The 19,199-nt window shown below is 41.6% G+C and overlaps 1 protein-coding gene across 1 annotated transcript in view; it reads right to left on the reverse strand.

The window, feature by feature from the left end:
* pof1b (POF1B actin binding protein) overlaps window positions 1-19,199 on the reverse strand; it is a 41,317-nt gene that overhangs the window by 16,459 nt on the left and 5,659 nt on the right. Inside the window, exon 3 of the mRNA XM_078286696.1 lies at window positions 1,075-1,331. Within this exon, the coding sequence (XP_078142822.1) occupies window positions 1,075-1,331 (257 nt within the window). The remainder of the gene's footprint in view (window positions 1-1,074; window positions 1,332-19,199) is intronic.

The raw sequence follows: 19,199 nt of genomic DNA on the forward strand, positions 1-19,199 counted from the left end.
CCATGACATACAGCACATTTCCATGACCGGTGGTTGCGTGACCAAAAAACATTTGCTGCACTTTGCACTTTGAAATAAAATGTACTAATCTTTTGACATCGGGCATCAAATAAGGCATGGTGAGGTCATTCTACACTGCAAAAAATGACAAGCTGTCCAGTGATTTTAACTTGTTTCCAGACCTATCAAGCTTATTTTGTGATATTTTTAGTCAAATTATCTCACTGCACTGGCAGATAATCTTGCTGGTTTCAATACATTTCACTTGATTCATGCCAATATGACTTCTTTCAAGAAATCATCATAAAACAAAGAAACAAGAACATTTCTCCAAGGCAATTTCACTTTTACCAAGTAAATGTCCTGAAGGAAGTTACATTCTCCTGCAATAAAAGTCAAATTTGCTGAAACCGGCAAAATTATCTGCCAGTGCAGTGAGATGATTTCTCTAAAAAAATAAGCTTGATAAGTCTGGAGACAAGATAAAATAACTTAGCAAGTTTGTCAGTTTTTGCAGCAGTGTCTGTGTTAGATATGTTGGTTAGAATGATCCACACTTGTATGTGGTGAGCTACAACTATCACTTAGACATACGCAATCAGGAATTTGTCATTTGCGATATTTCTTCAAATGTAACTAGACCTACAAGCAAACAAACTTAATTAGATTAATTATATACTTGACTGGATTTAAATAAAAAGACAAACAAATTTCCATGACATCTCTGAAACTTTGTGGATATCTATCTTTAGCCATAACTTTCCCTGGACCGGAAAACAATTTTGAAGTTCCACGATTTTTCCAGGTTCTCCACATCCTTAGGAACCCTGCACTGAGAACATCCTGATAATACTTGGATGGCAGCACGGTCTATCCAGTAACTGGTGGATCACAGATTTGATCCTCCAAACTTGTCCAGTGTTTGGCTCAAGGACACTCAGATGGGAAAGTACACGTTATTCCTGTGAAAGTGTCCTCGACAAGACTTACATCTCACCTACTCACTCAATGGAAGTTGTTCTGGACAAGAGTGTCAGCTAAATGCCTAAAATGTAAATGTACTTCAAAACGTACCGTCCACGAATCCTGGCCACGTGTTCGGAGATGCAGGAGTGGATGTCACAGTTCTTCCTGTAGACCTCGGCCAGCAACTCGCCGAAGAAGCGCGTGTCCATCTTCATCACCTGAGGCACTTCCTTCACCTCGCTCCTCAACTGCACCCTGGACACCTTCTGTATCACCGCGGGCTTCTGCTCTATTACATTGACGATCTCCACCTCTTCCACCTCCACCACCTCCTCCTCCTCTTCTTCCTCCACCTCCACCTCCACCTGGAAGAAGGGCAGAGACAAACTTACTCACATGCACAAACACATTGCGGTTATTTCTTGTATTTGATTTCTTGAAAGTTGTGGTTGCTGCTTCCTGTTTAAGCAGGAGGCTAGTTAGTGCTCTTTCTTGTTTTTTTAATTCTTATTAATTATGGTTATGGTTTGTGTGAAAAAAACGGTGAATGTACAAATGTACCAGTCAATTTGTACATTACCCTACATTGTAGTATGTGTACACATGCAATTTGTACACGTAGTACAATTTGTATATTTGTCAATTTGTATATTTACCGACAGCGTGGTACATGTATACATCAAAAAAATTCCCCAAAATGTTCTTGTCAATGTACATTGACATTGGATTTGTTTTTTCACATAAAACGTAACATATATACTACTTTGAAGAAAACTTTTCATTCAGCACACATGCATTGCTAACCTTTGTATAAAAGCCATAATACTTTGGTTCCCATAATCAAGTGAAAGAATGGCCTCTTGGGTATTATTGTTGTATTCAATAGTTACGTAGCAACAATGTGAGATCATACAGCTTCACCCCAGCATGTTGAGCACTGCTGGCTAAATAAAAGTGGAGAAAGACTGAAAAGTTGGGAGAAAGAGATAAGGAGACGACACTGTCAAAGGTGGCTGGGTAGTGACATATTAATAGATCAAAACTTTTCAAACTGACTGAATATGGACGCTGGCAGACAAGGAAGTCAAAAATGTAACTATTGATTGATATTTTGCCAAAAAGTACCAGGTACATGATTTAGCCCACATAATCAGATGGATGATGACATACAGTAGGCCTTCAGTGTAAGAGAACAGCATGTCATTCAGATGCCGATGTGATGATATCTACACTGAATTCATTATTAGTGAGTTTCTCAGTCAATTACTGCAAGAGATTTATTACAATGCAACAAGTCACTCCTCGCCTTGTGGTCACGACTGCCAAACGGCTATCAAGATACATCATTGGTGGAAGGAAGGACTGAGGAGCGTGAATGACGACCGCCATCACTGCAGCACAAATAAAGCTAGCTGCTTATTGGGTAGGTAGCCACCAAGAAGAAGAAATTTAGGACAGAGGAGTGCACAGTGTACTACTGTCATGTTACATGATTTCTGGGTAATGAAGTCCTTCAAACTTTCCAAATTCAAATAATTCTCTCCCGCCACCACTTGGCACTGACAAAGTGCAAAGTTGCCAGGTGCAGCTTTAACCCGGTAGTTTGACATTCAAACATGGATTTATACCTTTTCTCTGATTCTTTCCTTGCAAAGGTAAGACTGGGATTAACCAATGAACAAGAGACAAACTTAAAACATACTTTTATGAGATTATAGGATATAATATGTTAGTGTTTATATAAAATCCTGCTGTAAATGGAGGGTAGGGGCGTAGTAGGTAAGTTATTGGAATTACAAAAATGGGCACAAATCATTGAATTAGGCGCATAACACTTTAAACACAATGGTAAATCCCAAAGTACCAGAACCAAACCCCATCTACACCTGCCATTCTGCACAGCCCACGCTGCACTTCTGAGTGAAACACACCCACGGCCAGCTATTATCTGCGTGTAGCAGCAGAGTCGAGTCAAACAGTTGTTGCATAACCTGTTATCCAACGCCAAAGCCAAGCTGCTGGTTGTGTGTACTCTTCACACGGAAAGCACCTTCACTCTCTACAAACAGCTGTCCATCAAACTCTTTGTTTGCTGACACATGACAGACTGCAGGAACAACTGAACCAACACCAAGCAAAATGTGTGAAGTTTGTCCTTTCTAGTTTTTACCTCTTGTCTTCATTTGTACTTATGTCCCTTTTGTCCTGTGAAGAACTTTGTGACAAAGCTGCTTGTTAAAAGTGCTTTACAAATCATTTCTACTGACACCCACCAGACCTTGACCCTCGTCTTGTAGCCACAACTCAAGAATGGGAAAAGAATGAGACACAAGTTATTATTAGTGATTTGGCTCATAGCCAAAACAATGTTTGGTGATTCTTTTTCTAGTGAATTCCACATCAGGCTTTCAAAGACAGGTTGGTTGGGTTTCTGAGAGGCCTATCTTGTTGATCTATCTAACCAAGAGTCATTTCAGGGCATTTATGGCTTGATTCAATTCAGTTTCTATATATTTCGTTAACAACGTTTAATGTATAATAATCATAGTGCAGTTTCTGATGTGCAGATTTTCTCAAAGTAAGACCAGATCCAAGACAAAGGTGTGATTTCAACTCACGTGAGTCGAACCTGCAAAACAACCCTGGTCAAGATCAAGATTGAAAGTCTGGCCAAACTCTGCTCCTCTTACTGGTCTTTTATACCAGAATGTGCATAGTTTGTGCAAGGCAGAGCGCAAGCTAAAGACAATGACTAATGACATGAATAATGTGCTAAGTTTATGCTTTCAGGTCTTAACATCGTACAAAGCAGCTTAAATAATTCAACAATGCTGCTATCTAGGCTTCTTTTGAATCAGAATGTGGAATATGTAAATAACGCAATATAATTTTTCTAACCTGCATCCTTTCGGATATTATCTGCCATGCCTGTGACTTTTTGGCCAGGTTCTGATATGTTTTTAATGTGGAGTTATATAACTGTGGGCACAAAACTACAACTACAAAACTGCCTGTAAATGCCGGAATGCCATTGGACGCGTCCTTGTAGAGGTCAGCGTATTTGAAGGTAAAAAAAAAAACCTGGCGAAATATCAAGGGCAGCTGTTTAGGAGAGTGCAGCCGCGTCCTTCATTGAAAACAATGGCCTTGCTCTGCACAATGCCGTGGTTGTGCATTTGGTGTGAAAGCCCTGTTAGCGTCAAGTTCAGCTCTTAATATGAAGTTTTATCATGCTGCAATATCATATCGTGAAAGGTTTGTGCTCGGCTGCCTCCTGCATGCAATAATCAAAAACTTCACCCACAACCAAAGAGGACCTGATGCTGAATCTAAACACAACTCACAGGAGAAAAAGGTAGCAGTACTCAAAAGCCCATTGCAATTAATTTAATGAATTTAAAACAGCAGCAGGGGAACAGTAACGCCTCCTGCATGCTCCCATATGCTTATGCTTGCTGGGACCATCAGGGGGAGCCAGCAGCCGAATGATGAGAGAAGCAAACATCACTGATCCTCCGCCTCACATCAGCTGACAAAATCTCCCCCGTCAGAGAGACTCTAGACACCCAGCAGAACTGCTCAGTGGCCAGCAGTAGAGACTGTAGCTGGACTGGGCAGCTGTAACGCTTCCTCACCCAGAAACTACTTCCCTTTTGTCATTCCTGTAACACACACACACACACACACACACACACACACACACACACACACACACAGTGCCACTCCCTCTGACTTTGTTGTTTCGCTTTAGGAGAGACTGATTGCCACAATTATATCATCAATCAAAACTTTTCTTTTCAAACTTGCCTTCCCGCTGTCTTCTTAAGCTCTGGGCTTTATGCTGTGATCATTTTTGTTTTTGCTTTGATCTCTTTTGTTTTGTCCTTGGGTACCATGAAAGGCACTTAAAATGAAAAATGATTAGTATTACTATAACATAGCATTGCAAATTCCATTTGATTGATGCGTTTGTCCAAAGCGCCCTACAGTTTCATGAGTGTATACCAAATGGGACAGGGTTAGGCAGCATTAATACCTTGCTCTCCCCTTCGAGATACACATGATTCTTATCTCTCTCACTGCCAAATCAGGTTAGAGGGGAATTTCAAGAGGCAGGATTTCCTGGTTAGCCTAACCAAATATCCAAGTTAATCCTTAAATTACCTTGGATATTCGGTCCTATGGGTGTCTTGTAGCAACAACAAGAACAACACTAATATTGGTGAAATGATTTAAACCGTTCTTTCCATTAAAAAAGATAATCTTAAAAAGCTACAGAGACAAAAATAATACATAAATACAAAATATGACCATGAAGGATGGCTGTGTTGAGTGCAGGAGGGAAAGTGACTGCCGATCTTTGAGCCAACTCAAGGCTCAGTTTCAATTCTGCCCACTTTCAGATGAGGGTGCGGTCGGCCGGTTATGTTATCTTGGTACTTATAAGCTCTTGGAATGAAGAGGGAATCTATATTGCTGTATTTATTAGTCCTAATCCAGGAGAAATGTCACGGAGAAAGAGAGGGATTTGGAAAACAGAGTCATATGTCTGTCTCTACGATGACAGATCCATACAAGACCGTACACATCAGATGCTACAGGCTTGTTAGTCTGTCATCTGGTTTAAGTCAGATTTGATCCGATTTCAACTTGGTTTCACCCCTGAGAGAGAGAGAGAGATAGAGAGAGAGAGAGAGAGAGAGAGAGAGAGAGAGAGAGAGAGAGAGAGAGAGAGAGAGAGAGAGAGAGAGAGAGAAGAGAGAGAGGTGTTTTAGCTGATGTCACCCCTTCTTAAATATCCAAACTGCAGAGCGGTCCAGCCAGATTCCACACAAGCCTGGTGGACCAGTCAGGGCCAGGCCTTCCCAGCAGGTTAGGCTGACACTATTGTGTTATTGGAGGGCCTCCAAGACCCCCCATGGAGCCCTGCAGCACTTCAGTGAACAAAACAAACAGCCTCTTCTGCAACATTATACCCATGTTCCGTAAAGGCAGATTCACATGGAGAAGCAGGGCTGAAAGGAAGAAATGATGAGGAAACACAGCAGGTGGGTAAACACTCATCCCCTGCTCACAGATTTTCACTCAACCCATAAATGTATTTTAGGCGGATTGGAATTTTTGTTACACAACCATTTCTCAGGGCTGCTCTGAAGGCAGAAATAATCTCATTGGTTGACATCAGTGGGCGGAGCCAAAGAACTACAGTTTCGCCAAGTAACGTTAGACTGAAGGCTAACTTAGTATGTAGCCATACTAAGTTATCTAGGTTAGCTAGTTAGCCTAGCTGACCTTCCAAGTTCAAACTAGCCAACCATCCTATAGCTATGTAGATAAGCTAGTTATCTAGATTGAATGCCATGGTCCAGAATGAATGAAAAAAAGTAATTGCAATTCATATTTACTTATATTTTGACATTATCTATATCTTTGCCATTCAAGTTTGCCAATAAGCTAACTTGCGTTAATGAAAAAAAAAAAAAGTATTTGACTCCGCCCATTGAGTTTTAACTCAACCAATGAGATTATTTCTGCCTCCAGAGCAGATCCGCCTCCAAGAAATGTTTATACCAAAACTCCAATTATGCTATTTTTAGGTTGGCGGTGTACCAATCTTGCATTTTTGTTAGCCTGTCATGCCATGGTAATGTTTACATTTTTGCAAAAGTCTGCATAGGCTGCAAGGTTGTGAAAAAACAAGCCTGCTCCTCTAAGCACTAGGCTACCACCTGGTGAGCAACACATAAAATACAAGGAAAAAACACCTGCTGGCAAAATTGTCCGTCTCTATTGTTTCAAAATGTTGCCTGTGTATCAGATCATGGCTCTTTTCACTTCCTGCAGCCACTCACCACCCATACACCAGAACCAATAAGAGACAGACTAAACAACGATGTCATCACACTCAGGAAATGGTTCATGGAAGCAAGCTGGTACAGGAATTCTGTTTCAGGATTGTTTTCATTCAAAACTCAAGGAAACTGAGCAGAAGGGAAGAACAACACAGGCAGCAGCAGGGTGGCCTAGAGGTTCAAGAGACTTTCCCATAAACATCACAGGTTTGATCCCTGCAACAACAAATGCCTGTGTTAGGTTTGACTCCTGCAGGGGCCACAAACACCTCAGGTTAAGTTGCTCGGGATAAGGTCAACACTAAATATGTAAAACAACACTATGTGAATGTTGTGTCTTGAGGGAAAGCATGGAGACTGCTGGGTTTCATAGTGCTGTTGCCAAGCCAGCACTCGCTTCTGCAAAACCTGAGTCAACCCTGAGTAACGCTGGCCACGCACGCACTCACACACTCTCACAATCAAATGCCATGGAAACTGTAGGCTTGCCACACACTTAATCCCTCACACACCAATTTATTTGAATTCTATCTTTAAGGAATTGCACGAAAAACAATTTCCAGTGAACGACACGTCTGCCACTGATGCTTCGTCAGGTTGTCTCAATAGTAATACAGAATATAATATGATAAAGATGACATGATAAATCTGATAAAGGTACCTGTGGTCCACACTAGGTGCTGTGACTAAGTATGAGTCAGATGAAACACATTAAACACAATGAAGACACACAATACACAATATTTTCACCGTTTGTTTTTTACATTACAAATTGGACACCTTTGAACACGTCTTGATCGCAGCAAACCGCAGGATCTCACAGTGTTTGGATAAGGGCTTGGCACCAAAGACGCTCAAATCATATGACACATCACACCGATACCTGACTCTCTGGGCTTGTTTCATTCACACCCTGTCTAGACCGCTTGAAAGACGGCCTGTTATCTCGTTTATGGTCCCGCAGAGCTCAAGGGTTAGAGCAAGGCACTCGCACTGCCAGGGTTAGCGGTTCCATTCCAGATGTTGCTCCAGCTGTACAGCATGGCGGGATTTCTTCTAGGGTTAGGGGTTTGACTCCCACTGGGGGCCACCCATGCTAGAAATTCATGTGTAAATTCATTCTGTGTAATTTGTGTTACACAGAATTGTGCTCCATCTACAGTATATTGTGCTCTAAAACAGGTGTAGAAGTGCGGACCATGAAATAAAAAAGGTCTAATAACTGATGGTCTCAAATTTTTTTTATTCGAAATAAAACCTCTATGGTGACATTTTTCCCAAAAATAGGCACACAGGAAAGAAATCCAGAAACTTGATCTGAAAAAAACAAAACAAAACAAAAAACCCTGCATTTTACATTGTGTGCCACGTGGACGGTTTTGGCGGGAAATCTGCTGGATCGCTTTACGGCACAAAACAGGAAGAGGACGCTGTTCTTCCAGAGCAAACGGAGCTAAAGCTTTCAAAGTTTCCTCCAAATGTAGTGAATCAATGAAAGTTAAAGAAAATCTGAGCACAACAGATCTAACTAGGGTAAACCTATTATTTTGTATTACATTAGTGTTTATCTTCTCTCAGTGTCCCATTTACCTCATCAAAAGAGACTTCAGTGTCCCCCTCCTCTTCTGCATCTCACACTGTCTCTAAACTTGTGTCACCCAGCCTCCAGCCTCTCAGGTCTAAAACATGTCACTCAACCTCCAGTTAAGGGTTTAAATTTAGCCTCTTTGAAGCGGAGAAGATCACCTGAAGTGTTGAGCGATTAGTGACATTCACCCAGTGAAGCAGCAGAAAAAAGCTTAAAATCCTGACTCTACAACAACACAAGCAACCTATAGTGAAGAGTGCAACAGTGAGGGGCGTAGGCAGCGCTGTATGCGATGCATCTAATCACATGGTGGCGGGTGTCCCCGAGCGCTGCAGGGGTGTGGCTGATATGGTAACATTCCTGTCATTCCTGCAGTGAAAGGAGGGGTATTGATGACAGACTAAGATTTACTGGCCTTTGCTTCTGTTACCTGAACCAGTCTGGACGCAGCAGATACCTGCGGGCAGCAGATACCTGCGGGCAGCAGCCACAGCAGGAGCTGGGCTGGGTACCACCAGAAATACCAGATTTAATACCAGCTTTAAAATGATACCTTTCTGAATACGTTGACATTTTAAAAACGGGACAGGTGTAGCGTGTTAACATCAATAAATCATTACCACATTGATTTTGAGACATTAGTGTAATTACAGTAAACAAACAAGACCATCGCCACAGCCTCGACTACATCTATTTATAACTTCACGGCACAAAACAGGAAGAGGTTCTGTTCTTCCAGAGCAAACGGTGCTAAAGCTGAAAGAGTTTCTGGCAGCAGATGGTGGAAGGAGGGAAAGGAAGATGGAGGACCAACATGTTGATCCTCTTCAGGGAGAGAAAGGGGGCAGGAAGCAATGGGGCTTATGGGAAATGTAGTCTTACTCTGGAGAAATACTAGAACTAACAATACTACTGGTGTGAGATAGAGGCGACCAAACGTCTCCATCATGGTCTCATTGATTTACAGTAATTATGCCAAGGAATCACAATTTGACAATCATATTATTGATGCTGAAAAATGCTACACATTCTTATCGAGAGCAACTCACAACGAATGAACCAGTAAAATAAGTTTCAATTCCTTGATCACCAACATTACAAGCAACTAATGCCACAGTGGCATGTGAGATGTAAGACAAAAGAAAACAAACATAATAAGAGCCAGGGAGAGAGAGGTACAAGGGAATTTTCTTTTCTGCTGACTGAAAGCACCATTTTTTTATTCATTCAATAGAGCAATTTGTCTGTTTAAAAAATTTCTAGCCGCTTTTCTAAATGGAATAACACCAGGTTCAGTTGCTTTCCCCAAAACAGAGTTCATGCTCATCAAGCTGGAGAACTTGATTCCTCTCTTTTGTTATTTCATTTTTCGGTCAGACTGACAGGATTTGTTTTCAAGGATACAAGACTATACGGCTGTAAGGCTTTCTATTACTAAGTAATTCTATTAGTGGGTGTTGTTGTTGTTCTTCAGTGATCACAAAAATACCGCAGGTCGACTGCCACAGGGTTTAATAAGCAGTAAACTTCGGATGCTAAATTCCAGGGATTCACTGCAGCACTCATACTGCTGTGCAGAATGTGTGGGAGGATTATAGCAACCTTATGATGATAGGTTAGACTCGAGGTAGAGACGTGTGTGTGTGTGTGTGTGTGTGTGGGTGTGAGTGTGTGTGTGTGTGTGTGTGTGTGTAAGATAGGCTGACCTAGAAAGGAAAAACAGAGCATGGAGAGAATAGACCAGACCTGGGTCAAACAGTAGGCTATTTTATATTCTTAGTGTTTGTTTTAATCTCCTTGGACTACCAGACGGGTGGGGTTGACCCTGACCTCTGACCTCCCTGTCTGTGTGTGTGTGTGTGTGTGTGTGTGTGTGTGTGTGTGGGAGGTGTGCAAGAAGATAAATTCTCTACTGGGATCAATAAAGTATCACACTTTTATCCCACTTATTTCTGTGATTTATTGTTCGCCGAATGACGCAGAATAGATTTTTTTCCTCTTGTTGAGTTCATTGCTTAATTCGAGCATGATGGGAAAACTGAGAGGTTGCGAGGTCACTTCCTGTTAAGACACAGAATAGAGACAGATCTGTCAGAAGCGCTGATAAAGTGCCAGCTGTCTCTCCGTTTCCACAAACCCTTCAATTAAAGGGTTTGTTTGGACCCAAGTCATTCGTGTGCACACATGATTTGCATATTGGGTTTGTTCCAGGACAACATTACATAAAAGGTTTGAATGTGTGTGATTAACACAGCTGGAATGAATGACGCCGATCACACAGTCGAGGCGTCTGCAGATATTTCCTCAAACTGAACAAGAATGAAGATGTACATAAAAAATGTTGGATCTACAAATACTGTCCCTGAAATGTGTCATTGACAGAAATGTTCACAGGGCATTATAAGAACACAATGACCTCATTATGAGCGCATTGTAACTATAATAATGAGACTATAATGTAATATAGTATAGGCAAAAATTCTAAATTCAGGGACTGAATACTTTTAAGACTGGAGTTTTACTCGTATAAACATTTCTTAGAGGCAGAAACAATCTCATTGGTTGCTACCACACACACACACACACACACACAAACACAGTCGCTTGTTAGAGCACTTGGATAACCTCAAATTCCACAAATTGTGTTGCGTCAGTGTGGTTCTAGCTACTCCACAGTGCGCTTTTATTTTGAAAAGTGAGGGGGAAAGTGTCTGCACCAGATCCATCAATATGCAGAAGTATAGCTTTGGTATTTTTTTCACTTTGTGCACAAATGTGAAGAAAAGCTGAGCTGAAACAAGCCAGACACTCATGCAGTCGGTTACAGTTATCTGCTTTTTGGAGTATGTTTGTTGTCACTTTGAAAACGGTATGAGCCATTTTTAATTGAACATCATAGCCAATGTGGAGTGTCATTCATTTTATCAACACACTAAAAAATAACCAATATCAACTGAGGTTGAACGTGTGCATCAGCCACTGAGAACTGAACCTTGGTGATTTCTATCAGACACAACTCAGCGCCAACAAAACACGAACCAAACACCAGCAGAGCAGCTTTCATTGATTTCAGAGGAAGCATTCCCTCCAACGGCTGTGCTGGAGTTTGGGGGTTACCTGTACGCCCCCTAAAGCAGCACCCCCCTTTTTCTAACTCCAACAAACATCATTCAGAGCCTTCAGCTGGGATCAACTACAGCTGACTGGTCTTGTTTACTTCACATCTACTGGCCGAACCGTCTAACAGCAGAGCAGAGGGACAGTTATCTTAAGGTAGAATCTGAGAAAGAATCTGAGAAAGAAGCGTCCTTAAAGACTATCTGCCTGGTAATCCAAGAGGTAAACACAATACGTCATCGCCTCTCCTCTGAACCGGGTCAGGCCCTGCCAGGGTCTGCCTCACCACAAAGCCTTACTGTGTGTGTGTGTGTGTGTGTGTGTGTGTGTGTGTGTGTGTGTCTCAGTAGATTACTGAAAGGAGTGTCAGTGTCAGTAAGTAAAGTAAAATAGCTAGAAGAAGGTGTGTGATTAAATGTTTTGTGTGTCTCAGTAGACTAGCGAAAAGTGTCAGAAAGTTAGTATGCGTGTGTGTGTGTGTGTGTGTGTGTGTGTCCAGTGTGAATAGTGATGTAGGTCAGTGTGTGAGTCAGCCCTTCAGGACTCTGTGTGACCGTGTAACACTAGATGCTGGCTTTTGGAGAGAAAGGAGTCACCTTACCAAACAGGCTGTGTGTGTGTGTATGTGTGTGTGCGTGTGTGTGTGTGTGTGTGTGTGTGTGTGTGTGTGTGTGTGTGTGTGTGTGTGTGAGAGATTGTGGGAGAGAGACAGGAAGAGTACAAGATAAAGAAATGAGGAAAGAGAGAAAAAGTGAGCGAGAAAAAAAAATAGAGAGAAAATATAGAGCAAAAATAAGAAAAACACAGAAATTTGGAGTGTGAGCACACACAGGCACACAATATACACACACACACACATACACACACACATTCCCATTCCTCTCAGTGGGGGAATCTGCCTGTGCATCATTGGGACCAAAGGTTGCTGATGAAATGCCAGGCCCAGCCTTTCCAACAGTCATTATCAGGCTGGATGAGGCCCAGCTCTCTACCTGCTGCAGCATGGGAATTCAACACGCAGAAAAACATCTCAATTAAAAAGACAATTAGGCTTTCTGCACGACACAAACCCCTTTGATGTGCAGGCACCGTCAGACCTATCAGCACAGGGTATCGGCACAGAAAACAAACACAGTGCTGGATTTGAGCAGTGAAAACCTCTTCAGATCTACACTCTTTCTTAGTGACGCTAGTTAGAAACAAACCAATCATGCACACATTTACAAGCAAATTAATATTAATGTAATGGATTAGACTTCACTATTGCTATGTGATGCTGTACATTTCCTGTGTTTGTTTTTAATATACACTGCCTTGTAATTTCATGTAATGTTTGTTGTAGTTTATGTATATTTCATCCTTTTTTTGTTGTTGTGTATGTATACTGTACTTTTGTTCACCTCAAACTCATGATGCTCTTACCAAGTTTTTATCCTATTAAAACCATATTGCATTGAAAAGTCCTAGATATTTAGTTTTCTTCAAGATATTAAATTGATACTGGACTCTTGATTTGTTCTGACTTGACTTGCTGTTCTACATTTAGACTTGAGACTTGACATTAATGACATGGACTTGACTTGGACTTGACTTGGTAATCTACATTTAGACTTGGGACTTGACTTGAGACTTGTGCCTCAAGACTTGAGACTCAAGCAAAGTTGACTTGGTCACACCTCTGTGATGTGCAGCATCTAGCAAAAAGAGGCAGAAATAAAAAATATACCATCACCGAGGACAGTCGGGCACCAATTCCAGACAGCGACTCCCACACAGTAAAGTTGTGGTTGAGTTGTGGGTGCGATGGCACCCTGAGGCCCTGAGGCGTCACTGTGTCACAACACCAGGCTGTGCTGCAACAGACTGACGGCTTCAGACAGGAGAGTTTTTTATCAGCAGCAGACTCTACAAGCAGATGGTGTGCAGATGTGATAAGACAAAGATATACAAATGACTTTCAGCTGCATGTTTCACTGCAGAACACATCTATTCATATTCAAGTCTTGGAGTAAACTATTAACTCATATACTTAATATAAAAAAGTATTCGACGATATATTTCGATAATTTTACACGGGCTACCTTTACGAATGTTATATCTTTACTAACATCTGGCAGCCTGTGAGGAGGAGACATGATGAAGTTTATCAAGTTTATTGTGGCTTATATGGGCTGGAGAGCGTAATGCTGAAGGCTGTATTTGAGAAATTTTGATATGTGTAAACTTTAAATTGTAAAGGACCGTGAACTAGCATTTACAGGGCGCAGGTCGACAGAGAAAAGCACCAAATGAAGTTGGTGGCATACCTGTATCTCAGATGCAAAAATAGGAATTGCCTTTAAATTACAGTGTGTGGGGAAAATTTGTTCCTGAACGGGCTGGAAAGTGAGTTTGGAAAGCCAGCAATTATTGATCAACAGATAGGCCTATATTATGCAGATATTTTGTGGTCATTTTGTGCTAAGGGGTAGTAAAAATCTAACTTATTGTCCATTTAAGTAATTCTGGGTAATAATATTGTAACATTGTAATCCCGGTTGGCTCGTTAACTATTACACTACCTGATACCAGAGGGCTTTTGTCAGGATAAACTTTAAAAACACGATATCCTGTATCCATGACGCCCCTCTGTATTGTTGTTCCATCGCCCGGATCACTGTCCTGTAATTAGGTCAGGATACTTCACAAACGCTTCAGAGGGCCAGCTGAGCAGAGAGACCACATTTAAAAGGGAAATACCACTTAACTTCAGCTCTGAGAAGCCTCATATTCCTATAATCTAAGGAGAGTCTGCGGCCGGGCGGGCGAGCGGGTAGATAGACTGTCCCGTAACTGAAAGGTCACAGGTTTGATCCCCACATCAGCTGCTGTGTCCATCAACAGCCATCCTGCTGCGTCCTGCTGAAAAGCCCTTGAGCAAGACACTGAACCCCGACCTGCTCAAACAATAAAACTCTCTTTAGCTTTTATTTTTATTCTTTTTCTAGCACTTATATCACAAGAATATTATCATGGCACTATGACTCTGATCATGGCTGCTTGTAATGTTGGTGATCTAGTAATTAAATTTGTGTCTACTGCTGTCGCTCCGGATCAGAGCATCGGCTAAAATATCTCTCAGTTAACTCCGCCCCCTCACACATGCTGCAGCCTCCACAGAACCACGACCCTAACGTGAACACAGCTATGGCTATGGCTCTGCGTCGCCTACTAATTTGTCAATTAAAGTGATTTAGTTTTAAATGAACGGTCTCTTCAGTGCCGAGCTGCATGAGCGGAGCAGAGAGGGAGCTTTAATTACAGCAGCTGCTGATCATGAAATAAACCAAAACTATCCAAACTTCTGGGTCTGGGTGAGAAAAGTAAATGAGAAACGCTAACCCCCCTTCCTCAACGACTGCTGCTGAAGTGCCTTTGAGCAAGGCATTTCACTTCCAGCAGCTCCAGTTTACCCAGTGGCCAACAGTAGAAGACTGTGGTTATACTGGGAAGCTCCCAGAAGTAAATGTGTGTAATTGCGTGAATCTGAAGGACAGTGTTGCTGATAAAGAGCACACATGCACAGCAAATTTTCCCTGGATAAATAAAGGTAAAAAAAACAATAAATAAATAAAAATACAACTATCAAGTCAAATGCAAAAGTAGTGTTTGTGTTGCTTGCGGGTGGCACAGTTTTAACATGGTAGCTGGCACACCGTATAGGCTGAATAGGCAAATGCCTAGGGCCTCACGCATCCTTTAATTTATTTTTCTACTTTAGAAAAAAAAAAAAGTGTTTTTTACTCAGTCTTTATTGATTGATGGTGGGTAGGATTTGTCTCAAAGGGGGCCTCCACAGAAAATGTTTGCCTCCAGCAGATTGGGACCGGCCCTGATGGAGGCCTATACAGATACAAATAAACCCTCAGGTCAATGTTACAATATACAATTTTGACTGCAGACCTGAGCAGACCTGAGCAGACCTGAGCAGACCTGAGCAGACCTGTGCAGACCTGAGCACACCTGTGCACACCTGTGCAGACCTGTGCACCTCACCTCAGAGCTACAGGCAAAACTAACAGCAGGACTGAACTGTATGGAATGTGAAGACTAATCGCTGCCGAAACCGGTTGACTATGAACATCTGTCACATTTCACTGTGTTTACTGTGTGAAATGTGAATTCGATTTTAGGGGTTAAGAGAGTGCAGAGATTTATTCTGTGTGTGTGTGTGCGCATGTAGAGGTCCTGGTTAAGACTTATGGGTGATGGGGTTTTTGCTGTGGCTGCACCGAGAATGTGGAATAGCCTTCTCCGAAGCATCGGATCTAATAAGAAAAAACTGAAGCTAAAAAATCTGCCCCCCCCCCGACCACAACCCCTTACCTCCCACTGCACTACCTCAATGTGAGACTTCCTGTTTCTAGTCGTGTCTCCTTCATGTAGCTGACGCCTGTCCTGCTGGGAACATGGAATTCTCTCGCATGTATTTGCATTTTAAGACATCGCATTTTTAAAACTTGTCTTACAACCTTTACTCTTTGGGCTTTCACTGTGTCTGTTATAATACGCTCTATGGAAGCTTTGCAGTTGCATCACAAATCTTCAAGCAGCTGTGTGAAGATAACGGCTATAAAACAACCGGTCTAGAAAAAGAGATACCTGAAAAACACATGTGGTGGTGCGTGTGTAAGTCAATTGAGTAATGTAATAAGTAAAAGTAAAGTCTGCTAAAGTAGATTTTTTTTACAAATTTAGATTAGTGTGACACAGGGAAATATCTAGTCTTCAGCCCTGTCTCTACTCCAAAACACTTTAGCTTGTAGAGTTGAAGACAAACAACTGAACTGTTTTTATGGCTTTGTTAGCTAGCTACCTAGCCAGCAGGCTAATTTACCAAAGCAACCGATGTTAATGCTAGCATGAAACTACTAGCAACGCGCTTACGTTTGTTTATACTAGACACGTTACTGACTAAATCAGATGGTGTTAGCTAACAAGCTGAGATTATCTAAACACAAAATCAATCATATGTATCAAGTACAGGAATTGACATGTCTCTTCAGTTCTTGTCAATGTCAATGTAAATGTAAGCCAAATCGTAGCTTACATTTAGAAATGCAATTAGCTGTTCAGTCACTGTGTTATTTGTGGTTTAACCACAGGCTACTCTTATTCTCTTACTTTGCTGTTGGAGCTCCTCGCTCTGACTCTTTGTAACCGCCTCATTTTGTGAAGCACTTTGGTTCAAACTGGTTTTGTGTTTTACTGCAAATGACTGTAAAAAGCTGACTTGACTACAAATTGGCCCAGTGCCCAGGTGGGTTATCTCATAAAAAAGGGCCTTTCTGTGTGGAGTTTGCATGTTCTCCCCGTGCTCACCTGGGGTTTCCTCCATATAACATCGATAAGAACCCCCCACTAAAAACATGCAAGAAGCTCGTCGTCTGACCAGCGATGGCTAAAAGAGAAGTTGGTCCCCGGGCGCTGCGCTGCAAGCTGCCCACCGCTCCTGGCCGGCCCGTGGAGGAGGACGAGCCAGGATGGGATAAATGCGGAGGCTATATTTCACGGCGCCATTAGAAGTGCGCGTGTGTGTGTGCAAGCCGCCGTGCACGTGTGTGTGCATGCAATATGTGAAAAAAATGGTTGCTTGTGACAAATAAAGACGGGTTTGTCCGTTTCGTTATTAATTGAGTAGTCAGTCAGTCCATCAGTCAAGTGTGTGTGTGTGTGTCAATGTAATCAGTGCATTGGTTAGCGGATCAGGACTTCATGTCATTGCGTTACATTATCACCCCCCCTCAGGCCAACCAGGCTGAGTGTGTGTTCAGATGTAAAGTGTCTGTCAGTCAACAGCCGCCTGCAGCAACTTCACATTAGTTCTGCCTTCTCTATACACTGGAGCAAAGGTTTTCATGTGATTGTTCCCCTCACCTTTAAAGAAATATCAGCCCAGCAAGCCTGATCTTCATATTTTAACACCGTCCATTTGTTTCAAAAGCTTTCCATCCAGCCAAAAGACAAAAACAAAACAAAAACAAAGTTTGAGCAAAACTACAGTTGTCAGCAATGTCAAGTAGTTTCTGAACTCTTAAAATGAAATAAAAATAAAATGAAAATAAAATGAAAAATAATAATGAAATAAAATGCTAAATATGTAACAAATAAATATAGATATATAAATAGATTACAAATAGAAATAAATGCATATATTACATTACATTAAAATAAATGGAATTAAATAAAATATAAAATAAACAAAAAAAATATATAAAATACAATTCAATAAAAAAAGAACCCAGACATTTTCTGCACCCTGCTGTTGCACCCTCTGCATCACTGCAGGAGGAGAGGTGTGGTCGACAACATGTCGCTCATCCGCCCGCTTCGTCTGCCTTTCAAACCGCCAAGCAGTAAATCATCAAAAGATTTCCTGGAGAAAAGCCGACTAGTGAATAAGTGTTTAAAGACTAACACCCCAAACTATTTTCTGAAGATGTATCTAACACAAGACTAAACAAATACTGGGCAAGTCGGAGCGACAACAGATCAGAGCCTGGAGCAACAGCAGATAACTCAGTAAAACTCTTCAGATGATGCAACATGCAAGATGAAGGACAGCCACCACATAACTTGGCTTTTATATATATTTATTTATATTTATATTTGTTGAGACTTGATTCTCAGCACTGGACAAAATGAAAGCAGCATGGGTGCCAAATAAATATCATTGCAGCTATATCAAGGTACAGTATGTAAAATTACATGAAAATGGGAACATCAGTGGAATATTCTTCTGCTGTGCAACCAGCTTTATCAAAGTGCTTTCATAATCAAAGTAGCCTCTGGGTATTAAGTGAAGAGTTGTCATTCCAAAGGTATCCACCATTTGAAAAAGTGACACCTCTCACACAAAAGTAAACACTTATTATGGAAAAAAGACTTTTTTTTAAGACTTTTGCCCACCAAATACAAACATTTTTGACGATGTGACTCTTTATCTTTTTGAAATGCAGAGTGATGACTCGCAGTAAACATTATTACTCAAATAATAAAGCAAAACCTTCCAATTAGATTACCGACTACATGTAAATGCCGTCATGATTTTCTCAAACCCTGCCAAGCTGAACGGCATCAAAGTGCTGTCAGAGCCACTATAAATCAGAGATCCTCCCTGTTTTGACAACAGCCGTAAGCATGACGCTGCGGGTTCCGATCAAAAGAATGCACCCACCCGCAGCAAAGGCCTCTGGGAAATGGATGGACACACCCCGATTTACACCCACCCGAGAGGTTTGTCTGTGTTGCAGCAGACCAAGGTCCTGTGATTATGAACAAAGTGCAGTTGTAGCTGTGGAGGTGAAAGCAGGGCGGTGCTGGAAAAAAGCGCATGCGTGCTCAGTGAATCGCCTCTGGCTGAATAAAGAGTTAAAAAATAAATAAATACCTTCGTTGTGCTACTGTACTTTCACACGCTGAAGCATTCCCATGCCGAGGCTTCACTGCATAGTTAAGCTGATGGGCGTGTCTTCAAAGAACCAACACACTGAATGGACTAAGATCCCTCCACAGTTTTCTTTCCCTGTTTCTCTCTCTGAAGCTGAAGCAGCAGCTCGGTTTTCATCAATGAAATTACATCAAATTTTGAATCATTTTGAAAGTTGACACAAAGGCAGAAACACAAGTGAAATCAA

The sequence above is a fragment of the Centroberyx gerrardi genome, chromosome 11 (assembly GCF_048128805.1).
Source record: "Centroberyx gerrardi isolate f3 chromosome 11, fCenGer3.hap1.cur.20231027, whole genome shotgun sequence".
In the NCBI taxonomy this organism is placed as follows: Eukaryota; Metazoa; Chordata; class Actinopteri; order Beryciformes; family Berycidae; genus Centroberyx; species Centroberyx gerrardi.